This window comes from Culex quinquefasciatus, chromosome 2 (genome assembly GCF_015732765.1).
Source record: "Culex quinquefasciatus strain JHB chromosome 2, VPISU_Cqui_1.0_pri_paternal, whole genome shotgun sequence".
NCBI lineage: Eukaryota > Metazoa > Arthropoda > Insecta > Diptera > Culicidae > Culex > Culex quinquefasciatus.
This window is the reverse complement of record NC_051862.1, coordinates 40208405-40221691: the sequence shown is the minus strand read 5'-3', so window position 1 is coordinate 40221691 and position 13287 is coordinate 40208405. Positions and strand designations below refer to the sequence as shown.

The 13287-nt window shown below is 41.4% G+C and overlaps 2 protein-coding genes and 1 long non-coding RNA gene across 3 annotated transcripts; 1 reads left to right on the top strand and 2 right to left on the bottom strand.

Annotated features, from left to right (window-relative positions):
• The first annotated feature begins 345 nt into the window (after positions 1–345).
• On the top strand, positions 346–5576 carry LOC6034669 (ice-structuring glycoprotein). Its single transcript, XM_038250275.1, has 6 exons — positions 346–408; positions 473–1096; positions 4248–4265; positions 4327–4404; positions 4544–5086; positions 5180–5576. The coding sequence occupies exons 1-6, from the start codon at positions 397–399 to the stop codon at positions 5477–5479; spliced, it is 1575 nt and encodes a 524-aa protein (XP_038106203.1). The 5' UTR covers positions 346–396; the 3' UTR covers positions 5480–5576.
• A 1012-nt stretch (positions 5577–6588) lies between these two features.
• On the bottom strand, positions 6589–7364 carry LOC119768070. The gene is made up of 2 exons (XR_005277892.1): positions 7201–7364; positions 6589–7097 (listed from the first exon to the last, which is right to left on the bottom strand). It is a non-coding gene; the product is annotated as an uncharacterized LOC119768070 (long non-coding RNA).
• A 2739-nt stretch (positions 7365–10103) lies between these two features.
• On the bottom strand, positions 10104–11346 carry LOC6034668 (larval/pupal cuticle protein H1C). Its single transcript, XM_001844904.2, has 2 exons — positions 11270–11346; positions 10104–11205 (listed from the first exon to the last, which is right to left on the bottom strand). Exons 1-2 carry the CDS (start codon positions 11279–11281, stop codon positions 10201–10203), a joined length of 1017 nt encoding a protein of 338 aa, XP_001844956.2. The 5' UTR covers positions 11282–11346; the 3' UTR covers positions 10104–10200.
• Positions 11347–13287: the final 1941 nt, after the last annotated feature.

The window sequence follows — 13287 nt, the reverse complement described above, 5'->3', positions numbered from 1 at the left end:
TCGGATCTTGAAACTGGATTGGATGTAAGGACTTATTGTGCGAATAAGAAGTGGGCCTGGCAACAATATCGAGCAACGGTACTGCATGAAAAAAATCCAGTTTGTTTAATTTCATTGCGTCGCCACCTTGGCTGGAAAGGTTGACTGCCATGTAGTTCTATATGTCATGGGTACTTGGAGATTTTACTGGATGCGAGCTTCATGTAAGCGGAGATCTCCCTTTAGTGAAGGTGATCCCAAGAACTTTGTATTGTTGACTGGGGTGTCCTTTCCGAATTTGTTCTAGGTTCCTTAAGATGGACAATTACTATATAATGTGAAGTTTTGAAGTGAATCAGTATCATTGATCCCAGTGACTTCAGCATCGGCGTACAACATTCCAACTCTCCAGTAGCAATGGCGTTCAAGGTATTGTAGATTTTTGCTTGAGAAGTGTAATTGATTCTAATGATTGTTCTAAACTTTCCACCAGTTTGTCGTCTTCCTCGCTTCCCTGGCCGTTGCCAGCGCTGGATACCTGCAGGAAGCTCCATTGTCCTACAGCACTCTGTCGCATGCTGCCCCACTGGCCTACAACAGCTACGCCCATGCTGCTCCATTGGCGTACAACAGCTACGCTCATGCCGCCCCGGTGACCTATGCTGCCCATGCCAGCTATGCCACCCCGGCCATCGGAGCTACCCACGAGAGCACCTTCCGTGGACACGACGCCACTGTGTCGCACCACTCCAAGGCCGTCGATACCGCGTTCTCGAGCGTCCGCAAGTCCGACACCCGCATCACCAACGAAGCCCCCAAGCTGGCCTACACTAGCTACGCTGCCCCAGCTCTGACGACCTACGCCCATGCTGCTCCAGCAGTCGCCACCTACGCCCATGCTACCCCTGCTCTGTCTTACGCCCATGCTGCTCCTGCTCTGTCCTACACCCGCTCCTACCCCACTGCCCTGTCTTACCCGCGCTCGTATGCTGCCCCCGCTCTGACCACCTACGCCCATGCCGCCCCGGTTGTGGCCGCCCATGCCACCAAGACCCTGACCTACTCGCCGGCGGTCGAGGTCGCCCATGTTGCGTACGACGGTAGCCACGCCCATTACGCTTTCTAATGCGTCCAACAAGGAAACTTAAGACTGAATGTACCTGCTCAATTGGAATTGGAAGAATGTTTCTGAAATTGTTTGGTCTTTTTGTATTTTGTACTGTTATGGTCTGGAGCTCATTGCCCTTGTCTTAAGTGTAGAGTGGCAATGCAAGTATTGGCCGATCGAAAAGTGATGTTGGAGATTAATAAACTGTTAGAATAAAACATTGTGTTGATCTAATTTTTTTATAAGCTACCTAAATTTCCATAATACACTCAAACCCCGATGGTTTGACACCAATTGTTGTGAAGCGAATGGGGTCACTTTTTAATGTGACACCCCTTTTACACGGAGTTCACACACACTACCAAACGTTTGATTTGATAGTAAATGTGAGTCCCGTGTAAAAAGTGACAGTTCGACACTTTTTAGTTTACCTTTGTCAAACCAACGAGGTACAAACTCAAAAGTGTCAAAGGGACCATCCATAAACCACGTGGTAACTTTTTTTTTGAAATCTCTAGCCCCCCTTCCTGGACAAATGATCATACAAAAAAAAATGTATGGATTGTGGACATTTGCCAAACCCATATATACAGCAATTCCCCACGAAAACAGCATGATTCGAAAAAAAAGTTCTCCGATCGAGCTAAATTTTTTTCTGAGGGATCCTTGGCCAAAATAATTAGACCCGTATTTTTTTGTTTGGCCATTAGGGTGACCTACGCCGTGTTAGGGTGATTCGAAAAATGGCAATTTTCGTCGATTTTCGCAAAAACCACTTTTTTTCAAAAAATCATATCTCCGCGCCATTTCATCCGATTTTAGCTGTCCTAGACGCAAAAGACAGGTGATTAGTTTGGCTATTTGGGAAAAATAGTAACAAGTTTCAAAAATCTAGCTTAACTTTCGAAAAGGTCGTATGAAAACTTAAAATGCTGTTTTGAAGGTCTCGGGACCAAAGAGCCTATGTCTGAAAATATTTTTATCGGATTCCTCGGAAAATTTCACATAACATATCAAAAAATGGTGAAGTTATGTTTTCGATACTCTGAGATACGATTTTTTGAAAATAAAAACTGGATTTTTCAACGCGCCACGCGCAAAAATGGGAAAATGACGAAAACGGCAAGAAATCGACTTTTTTCACTAAAACTGCGATAACTTCAAAATTTCAGCGATGACTTATAGATGTTATGGTACCAAAAGTTGCGTCTTTTAATTACGAAAATTTTGGTACCCTTTAGGGGGCTGTAAACCGATCATCCTAGTTCAAATCTAGAGTTGAATTTGAAAAAAGAAAATCCTACAAACATAGAGAATCCCACAGCTTATAGGACTTTTTCAAATAAAACTCTATAAATAGTTCAGGGGTACTTTTCTTTCATGAAACACTATTCGAAAAATTTACATTTAAAATTGCCTTTTACTTGAAAACGGTGCACATTATCAAAAAATGTAGACTAGTTTTCAAATTTGATTTTGCATGTTGGACGTCAATCGTATGTCGAATTGTGAAATTTTGAAGAGATGTGTTGTTAATTATACCTACAAGAAAAAGTCTCATGGAAAATGCAGAGTGTTATTTTACTACTTGAAAAAAACATATCACACAAACATGAAACAATGTTTTGTCACCTGATTTTTTTTCATTGCTCATTTTATATTTACACATGTTTCAAATTAAAAATATTTTTTTTACGCAGAAAACAAATCATAATTATATTACTTTTATTTTTGTTGTAGGAAAACGTGTAATTTTATAACAAAAGTGTCTCTGAATGATTTATACGTAAAATATTGATCAATATTGGCAAACTCGGTTATCATTAATCCATTGATGCTCATGGATGATTTGGGCTCAGTACGCCTACCGAAACAAGCTCCTGAATGTCCGCCAATAAGTAATTTTTGTTCATCCTAATATGGATTTATCAAAAAAGTCAAACCATCCACATTAACGACCCCCGGGTCTTTTGTGGTCTCTATTGCAAGTTTCTGCTCGAACCTACACAGAAAAAAAAGTTGAATTTTGGAATGTTGAAAATTTGGTAGGTTGAATATTACTCTTTTTTTGAGTAATATTACATAAAAAATGTGTAAAAATGTGAACCTGATGATTATTCATCAAAAACTGATAAAAATTCATCATTTTCTGGGGTAAAATCAATATTTTTTTTTGCCACACAATCTGTCACCATTTCCTGATGAATATTACCATCATTTTTTTCTTTGTAGGAGTCCGAAGGCTTGAATGGGGAGAGTACCCAAACCTCTTTCTACTCCAAGGAACCTTCCACCCTAGTGTTTGAACTGACGACCTTTGGATTGCGAGTCCAACCGCCTCCAGCGATTCCACCGGAGTAGGCTTGAGTTGGGGTGTTGTTTGTACTTATGGCATGGAGACGACTCCTACACCTGGAATGACTTAACGGCCTAACAACAACCAAGGCCGGGATCGACATTTTACAGGTTGCAGCAGATGGGAATCGAACCCAGAATCATCCAATTACAAAGCGGACAGCGTAACCATTCAGCCACGCACTGCCACTATGGATTGATTAGACAGCCCAAAATAATGACCTCAAGTCATTATTATAACAATTGAATGTTTGCAAAACTGTAACTTGATTCAGCTAATCCTAAAAATAAACAGGGTATCAAATTCCATCTAAACAAACAAGCTCCAAAAGCTAGTAACTTAAAAAAACTCGCTTGTTTATTCGCGCAGTCGTGTGTGTCTCGCGTGTGAGAGTAATTGGCCGTATCTTTTGATAAGTCGTTTAGCACGTTATTTTGGCCCGCGGCCTGCGCACTCTCCAATTAAGATGATGGCTGTTGTAGTTCAGGGTTATGATCTTCCTGCGGGGTCCAGCTCGCAGGAACTGGAACCAGTTTCACCGATGGAAGAGAAAGGCTTGGTTCGAGGGGCCGGTTTATTTTTTTTCCTGAATTGCAATTTGTTACAATTCGAGGTTTTGTTGTGACAAAGTTGCCAGGATGTTTCCATTGCTCAAGGATACGAACTTTACAGCAGGCTCTCATGGAGCAACTTTTCGAGGTTTGGGGGATGGTTTGCAATCGTGTGTACACATATGCGCTTGTTGTTACCGTCAGCTGTTTCTACTCGGGTTTTAGTGACGTATTTTTCGCTTTTCACCTCTAGTCTTTCCGCTGCGGCAAGGTTCGTTGATTTTGTTGGATTGCTTTCTGTAAAATTAATTTGCTATATATTCTGAAGCGAGTCACAAACCAGTATCATTGATCCCAGTGACTTCAGCAACAGTGTACAGAGCAGCTCTCAAGTGACAATGGCATTCAAGGTATGGTAGTTCTTTGGTTGAGAAGTGTAATGTTTTTTTTGATTAGGTCCTATAAACATATGAAAGACAATAGCTTATAGGTCCTTTTCAAAAAAAAGTCTGGAATTGATTTTAATGATTGTTCTAAACTTTCTTCCAGTTTGTCGTCTTCCTCGCTTCCCTGGCCGTTGCCAGCGCTGGATACCTGCAGGAAGCTCCATTGTCCTACAGCACTCTGTCACATGCTGCCCCACTGGCCTATAACAACTACGCCCATGCTGCTCCATTGGCGTACAACAGCTACGCTCATGCCGCCCCGGTGACCTATGCTGCCCATGCCAGCTATGCCACCCCGGCCATCGGAGCTACCCACGAGAGCACTGTCCGCTCCCATGATGCTACCGTGTCTCACTACTCCAAGGCCGTCGACACGCCATACTCGAGCGTCCGCAAGTCTGATACCCGCATCACCAACGAAGCCCCCAAGCTGGCCTACGCTAGCTATGCTGCCCCGGCTGTTGCCACCTACGCCCATGCTGCTCCTGCCGTGTCCTACGCCAAGCAGGTCAGCTATGCCACCCCAGCTGTCGCCACCTATGCCCATGCCGCTCCAGTTGCCACCTACGCCAAGCAGGTCAGCTATGCTGCCCCAGCCCTGACCACCTACGCTCATGCTGCTCCAGCTGTGTCCTACGCCAAGCAGGTCAGTTATGCCACCCCAGCTGTTGCCACCTACGCCCATGCTGCTCCAGTCACCACCTACGCTCATGCTGCCCCAGTTGCTGTCGCTAAGCAGGTCAGCTATGCTGCCCCAGCCATCTCTACCTACGCCCATGCTGCCCCAGCCGTGTCCTATGCTGGTTCTTATGCCCCAGCTCTGTCCTACGCCCATGCTGCCCCAGCTGTTGCCACGTACGCTCATGCTGCTCCAGTGACCGTTGCCAAGCAGGTTAGCTATGCTGCCCCAGCTCTGACCACCTACGCCCATGCTGCCCCTGCTGTGGCCACCTACGCCCATGCCACCCCGGCCATCGCCTCGCACTCCACGGTTGCCCATGTTGCCTACGATGGTAGCCACGCCCATTACGCTTTCTAAGGTGTTTTTGATTTCAATTGTTGAAATGTTGTAAATATTGTACTGATTTTTGTTGGAATGTCATGAATTGATGCATTAAAAAATGTGTTGAACAACATAAAGGTGTTTTAAATTGATTTTGTTTACAAAACTATTTTTGAATTCATTAAAAACTTATAAAACAGTAAAATCATCATGTGGAAATGGGTACATTTTTTATGTCACAAAAGATTATTGGTTAACCTTAAGGTGAAATTCCAGAACAACCTATTTGGCCTTCTTCTTCCTCTTCTTCTTCTTGGTAGCAATCATCGAAATCATTAATCATTTTCATAATGCTTGTGTTGGTTATACTGCCACACATACCGATACAACCCTTACCTTGTTTACAAACACTTATCAAACACAAATCTATTTGTTTTGTTTGCTAACAAAAGTAAACATTTACAAAATGGTTAATTCATCTAGTAGTGGGAATTGGATGATGCACGAAGTGATTTGTGATTTTTTTTTTCTTCGATTAGCTCTGTCTCCATTTTGCACACAGGTTATTGCGATTTGTATTTCGTCCAATTGTTTTTGACTCTGATTCTTTAGAGAAACCGGATTTGGTCTGTGTGGCCACCGGGAACCTGGTAAAATATAAAAAAAGACCCCATCTTAGACGAACGGCATCACCTGCAATTTTAGCCAATCGAATCGCTTTCAGTTTTATTTGTGTATGTATACTTTGACTTTGACCCTAAATATTAATGTTATTAATTAGTGTGGCCATGTGATCGGTTCTGGAAATCCGAAACATAAAAAAAACAACAAAAAAATCAGTATTTATTTTAGCACTAAATACACTTATAAAAGTAGAAGTTCATAAAAAAAAAATTGCAGAGACATGCTGCCGGTTGTAGCAGGTTCCCGATGGCCGGATTTCTTGGTATCTACGCTCTCATTTGAGAAATTAAGTTAGTTTAAAATCTGTGATTTTTTAATACTTAGGGAAGGTTGAGGTTTTGGTTCTTGTTCTCTCTTATTAATCAATTCTTTATATTGAATATCTGGATTAAAATGGATTGCTTTGCTTTTTTGAATATTCGTATATTTTTTTATATGGTTTAGGGGATTATCAAAAAGAATCATTTCGAATGGGTTTTAGTAGTCAAAACTTTTTCGTTAGCTTAATAATACATTTTAACAACCCAATCACACGTCGACCAAATCACACGTTGAGGATGGTTACGACGGGGCAACGAATTTCACCTGCTTGTGCGTTAGTACACACGAACATTATCTAGGAGAATCCCGCGATTTCCGGCCGACAAAAAGTTACAGGTCCTTTTCCTCCTCGATAAGTATACATTTAACCAGGCTGAGAACACCGGTATTGGCACAGGTTCGCCATAATGATTATTCTACAGATAGAAACTGTTCGCGTCCGTTCCTCCCGATTCCCGAGGTTAAAGTTTCGTATAAATTTCCTCGTAATCAATCTGAATTTGATGGACACGGCACACTCCCGTGGGCCTCGTGAATCTGCGCTCGATAAAGAACCAGAATTGAACAGCTGGAACGGATGTTTGGAGTGTAAATTGAGTCACCGTCACACAGCTGGAACGGATTTTCGACAGAGCAGCTTCGGGGTCATCTAAAAATATCTTCATTAGAATTCCTGTTCCGATGGGTACGATCGAAGTGCTCCTCCAATCTAAACGGCCAGCAATGAATTTTCTTGCCATAAATAAACTCACCGTTACCGAGATTCCTCATGGCGAAGAAACGGCTCTTTCGGGGACTTGACCAGCCGATTCCCGTGGCCGGATTTGTGGGAAAAAATTACTTTTTCACCGTCGATTCCGCCGCTCATTTTTTCTTCGCTCTTAGCTGCTTGACAGTTTACTGAGATATGTTTTTGTTCGCTCTCTGTTTTCGCTGTTTTCGCCTCCAAATAGAGATATCCACGCGCGAGAGTGTGTTAGTTTGGAGTTTAGTTACACGCAGACATAGGCAAATCGAGTAGAATGATTCGTCTGTCAAAATCAGCTGTGTCCTTTGTTATACCACGAGCACGTGGAAAACAGCTGGTTTTTACAGGCGACTTGTCTACTCGATTTGCCTATGTCTGCGTGAAAATAGTGTAAACAAAATCAGCTGCTTGGAATTCAGCCAATCACAATCGATCAAAACCAAAACAATACTTTAAATACAAATACTAACACAGAAACATGGTGTGCGTGAGAGAATCCGTGGAGATCTCTATTGACAGTTGGGCTGTCTGCAATAGCAGTGAGGCCAAGCCGATGGTGACTAAAAATCCTTGTTGTTTCTTTTTATTTTGATTGCTTTCTTTTGCCAATTGAATGCTGCCTAAATATTTTTTTTTAGCATAAAAATATATATTTGCCAGTTCTCTGTTTTTTCCAAACCCAAATGTTTGTTTTGGTTGAAATTAGAATAAAAAAAATGCTTGGGTAAATTTTGCTGATTTATTTGGTTGGCAACACTTTGCACACTGAATCATACACTTTTGGATAGGGCTTGTGCCAAATTAAACTGAGGCACGAGACTTTGTTTTAGCGTGCCTTTTTCAAATGTGAAGTGAGAAATGATGTTTCATGAAATGATTCACATACACTTTGAAAGAGTGATGTGTACGATGTGTACCACACAACACAAACACTACAATAGTTTTTTTTAGTCGGTTGCTCGGGTTCTAGTTAAGTTAGCAGATTGTGATAAAAATGTAATATATTGGCTCGTCAAAACCAGTGTTTCAGAAAGTTTTTATCGAAAAACTATGTGCTAAGTGATATCAAACCGATCCGCCCAGAAAGACGAGCAGAATTAAGTGAATTCATGTAGGGCTCAGGTTTGGAAGAAGATGAGTAATTTTTCGGAAGAAGAAGAATCCATAGAGCAAATTTTCGGTGGCTCCAATTCAAACGAAGTTTTTGGGAGTTTTGAGGTAAAAAGTGGACCCAAACTAGGTGAGGCAGATAAATTATGGTCATACTTGGTTGGTGATAACGTACGGAAAAGGTAGGTGGCAAAATGATGAATCTAGAGTCGAATTTCTAGCAGTGGAAATTTTTCATTGCTGGGACCTAAGGTGAAACAACCAATCATTAATGAGAATTAAGGGGCAGTGACGGCAGCCTTTTCCGCCATTTTTCTGTTGTTTTGGAATTTCACCTTAAAAAATGTGTGATATGAACTCATGCATCAACAGAGCAGGCAAAATTTGTTATTAGGTGCTTGCTTGCATTTGTCATAAGGTTTCATAATTTTACGAAAAAGTTTTCGAAACGTTATGATTTTAACTATAATTCAATCTTGTGCTTTTGGAAGTATTTCTTATTTGTAAGTTCAGCAAGTTTTGCAAAACATTGGCTCTAGGAAAGGGTATTATGGCATATGCATCGCTCGAATTTAGACTTTTCAGCACTTATATAGAATAGTATAAATTTTCAATATATTTTGAGCGGTGAATTTATTTAACACATGGATGTTTGACATAAAATTCCATTGAAAAAGCGTAATCGGAACTGCGAAAAATGTTGTAAGCAACTCGTTGCAAAACTGGAATTTTTCAGCACTCATCGTATTTATCCAACTCGGTAAACTTCGTTGTATACATGTATGATTGTGCTGAAAAAAAACTTTTGCTGTATGTTGCATAAACTATTATTATGGAAAATGTAGATTATGTTTTCTCAGGTGTTACAGAACGTGGGTTTTATAGAAAACCTAGATGTCCATATATCAAAAGATCGTAAATTTTATGGCTTTTTTGAAGGTACATAAAGAAGCTTGCGAAACATGGACCGGTTTGGGTGCCGGCGGATTTTCCGACGACGTAATTCGGGGTTGTCACGAAATGTCAACCAAATTCGATTATATTGATTTAAAGGCCCTTAACTTGTCTAAACTTAATTTTTCAAATTTCAAATTCAAGAAATTATTTTTTTCCTGGTTTCAAGGAACGATATTCGAAGTAGAACAGGTTCATTTAGCAATTCTAAGATTATATAATAACATAATAACATCATTTTCTTGAATTTAAAATTTGAAAAATTAAGTTTACAAAAGTTTTATATGGAATATCCAAAGTTATATAAGATTTTCTACTAAGTAATATGAACACTTTATATTCATGATAAATACATGATAAATGCAAAAAAGCAAAGGAATCCACTTTAACGACCCCCGGGTCTTATGTGGGCTCTGTTGCAAGTTTCTGCTCATTTCTAGGCGTCCGAAGGTTATGTGTGGTGAGTCACTCAAAACCTCTTTTACGCCAATGGACCGACGTTTTACTTCCCCATCCGATAGAAGGCGTGATCAGGCAAATCTCGTCTCGAAAAATGCCACCGGGTCCGTCTGGGATTGAACCCAGGCCATACTGGGGTTTAGAGGCTACCACGCTAACCACTAAACCACCGGACCCGGTTGATAAATGCAAGCAAGCACCTAATAACAAATTTTGCCTGCTCTGTTGATGCATGAGTTCATATCACACATTTTTTAAGGTTAACCAATAATCTTTTGTGACATAAAAAATGTACCCATTTCCACATGATGATTTTACTGTTTTATAAGTTTCGAATGAATTCAAAAATAGTTTTGTAAACAAAATCAATTTAAAACACCTTTATGTTGTTCAACACATTTTTTAATGCATCAATTCATGACATTCCAACAAAAATCAGTACAATATTTACAACATTTCAACAATTGAAATCAAAAACACCTTAGAAAGCGTAATGGGCGTGGCTACCATCGTAGGCAACATGGGCAACCGTGGAGTGCGAGGCGATGGCCGGGGTGGCATGGGCGTAGGTGGCCACAGCAGGGGCAGCATGGGCGTAGGTGGTCAGAGCTGGGGCAGCATAGCTAACCTGCTTGGCAACGGTCACTGGAGCAGCATGAGCGTACGTGGCAACAGCTGGGGCAGCATGGGCGTAGGACAGAGCTGGGGCATAAGAACCAGCATAGGACACGGCTGGGGCAGCATGGGCGTAGGTAGAGATGGCTGGGGCAGCATAGCTGACCTGCTTAGCGACAGCAACTGGGGCAGCATGAGCGTAGGTGGTGACTGGAGCAGCATGGGCGTAGGTGGCAACAGCTGGGGTGGCATAGCTGACCTGCTTGGCGTAGGACACAGCTGGGGTGGCATAGCTGACCTGCTTGGCGTAGGACACAGCTGGAGCAGCATGAGCGTAGGTGGTCAGGGCTGGGGCAGCATAGCTGACCTGCTTGGCGTAGGTGGCAACTGGAGCGGCATGGGCATAGGTGGCGACAGCTGGGGTGGCATAGCTGACCTGCTTGGCGTAGGACACGGCAGGAGCAGCATGGGCATAAGTGGCGACAGCTGGGGCAGCATGGGCGTAGGTAGCGACAGCTGGGGCAGCATAGCTAGCGTAGGCAAGCTTGGGGGCTTCGTTGGTGATGCGGGTATCAGACTTGCGGACGCTCGAGTATGGCGTGTCGACGGCCTTGGAGTAGTGGGACACGGTAGCATCATGGGAGCGGACAGTGCTCTCGTGGGTAGCTCCGATGGCCGGGGTGGCATAGCTGGCATGGGCAGCATAGGTCACCGGGGCGGCATGAGCGTAGCTGTTGTACGCCAATGGAGCAGCATGGGCGTAGTTGTTATAGGCCAGTGGGGCAGCATGTGACAGAGTGCTGTAGGACAATGGAGCTTCCTGCAGGTATCCAGCGCTGGCAACGGCCAGGGAAGCGAGGAAGACGACAAACTGGAAGAAAGTTTAGAACAATCATTAGCATCAATCACACCTCTCAAGCAAAGAACTACCATACCTTGAATGCCATTGTCACTTGAGAGCTGCTCTGTACACTGTTGCTGAAGTCACTGGGATCAATGATACTGGTTTGTGACTCGCTTCAGAATATATAGCAAATTAATTTTACAGAAAGCAATCCAACAAAATCAACGAACCTTGCCGCAGCGGAAAGGCTAGAGGTAAAAATCGAAAAAGCTCGGATGGTTCATTTTGATTTTGGCTTATCGTTTTTTTGCAAAACACTTTGTCGGCTTTTACTTGTTCATGATGATGTTTTTTTTTATAAAAAATGGTTTGAGCTATTCTTTCTTTGTTGTTTCAACATGGTATTTTATAAAACAAATAATTCTGAGACAAATCGATTGCACCGTATAAAATGTATACTATGTGTACTTTGCATTTACTATTTTTCGATGTTTGGTGAAAGAGGGGTGGCACGACCCCTTCCATTAATGATAGTATTTCGGCTTAGACATGTTTCAATGATTTCGAAATCGAGATTTGATGTCATTGGAAATTATATATGGGTAATTCTCTACCAACTCACACGAAATCGGGAAAAGTTGCCCCGACCCCTCTTCGATTTGCGTGAAACTTTATCCTAAGGGGTAACTTTTGTCCCTGATCACGAATCCGAGGTCCGTTTTTTGATATCTCGTGACGGAGGGGCGGTACGACCCCTTCCATTTGTGAACATGCGAAAAAAGAGGTGTTTTTCAATAATTTGCAGCCTGAAACGGTGATGAGATAGAAATTTGGTGTCAAAGGGACTTTTATGTAAAATTAGACGCCCGATTTGATGGCGTACTCAGAATTCCGAAAAAACGTATTTTTCATCGAAAAAAACACTAAAAAAGTTTTAAAAATTCTCCCATTTTCCGTTACTCGACTGTAAAAAATTTTGGAACATGTCATTTTATGGGAAATTTAATGTACTTTTCGAATCTACATTGTCCCAGAAGGGTCATTTTTTCATTTAGAACAAAATTTTTCATTTTAAAATTTCGTGTTTTTTCTAACTTTGCAGGGTTATTTTTTAGAGTGTAACAATGTTGTACAAAGTTGTAGAGCAGACAATTACAAAAATTTTCATATATAGACATAAGGGGTTTGCTTATAAACATCACAAGTTATCGCGATTTTACGAAAAAAAGTTTTGAAAAAGTTGGTCGTCGTCGATCATGGCCGTTCATCGTTACTCGCGACAGACACGGACGACGAAACAAAGAGAAACGCAAAAAATAACTTTTTCAAAACTTTTTTTCGTAAAATCGCGATAACTCGTGATGTTTATAAGCAAACCCCTTATGTCTATATATCAAAATTTTTGTAATTGTCTGCTCTACAACTTTGTACAATATTGCAAAGTTAGAAAAACACGAAATTTTAAAATGAAAAATTTTGTTCTAAATGAAAAAATGACCCTTCTGGGACAATGTAGATTCGAAAAGTACATTAAATTTCCCATAAAATGACATGTTCCAAAAATTTTTACAGTCGAGTAACGGAAAATGGGAGAATTTTTAAAACTTTTTTAGTGTTTTTTTTCGATGAAAAATACGTTTTTTCGGAATTCTGAGTATGCCATCAAATCGGGCGTCTAATTTTACATAAAAGTCCCTTTGACACCAAATTTCTATCTCATCACCGTTTCAGGCTGCAAATTATTTGAAAAACACCTCTTTTTCGCATGTTCAAAAATGGAAGGGGTCGTACCGCCCCTCCGTCACGAGATATCAAAAAACGGACCTCGGATTCGTGATCAGGGACAAAAGTTACCCCTTAGGACAAGGTTTCACGCAAATTGAAGAGGGGTCGGGGCAACTGCTGTGTGAGTTGGCGGAGAATTACCCATATAAATTTGCACGTTGATGGCGTTTAATAAACCATAATTTAATAAATCATGGTTATGTTTCAGCAGGGAATTTTGTCTATTTTGGTTGCCTATTAAAAATTTCATCAAAAAATTAAATAAAGTCCATACTCTATTACAGTGGACTCTCTGGCTGTCGATCTTCTCGATATCAATATTGC

Excerpts from the sequence above, each read along its gene's own strand:
- LOC6034669 (XM_038250275.1), top strand. Across the intron at positions 4,405-4,543 it reads AAGTGACAATGGCATTCAAG|TTTGTCGTCTTCCTCGCTTC; the intron begins GTATGGTAGTTC and ends ACTTTCTTCCAG. Across the intron at positions 5,087-5,179 it reads CTGTGTCCTACGCCAAGCAG|GTCAGCTATGCTGCCCCAGC; the intron begins GTCAGTTATGCC and ends GTCGCTAAGCAG.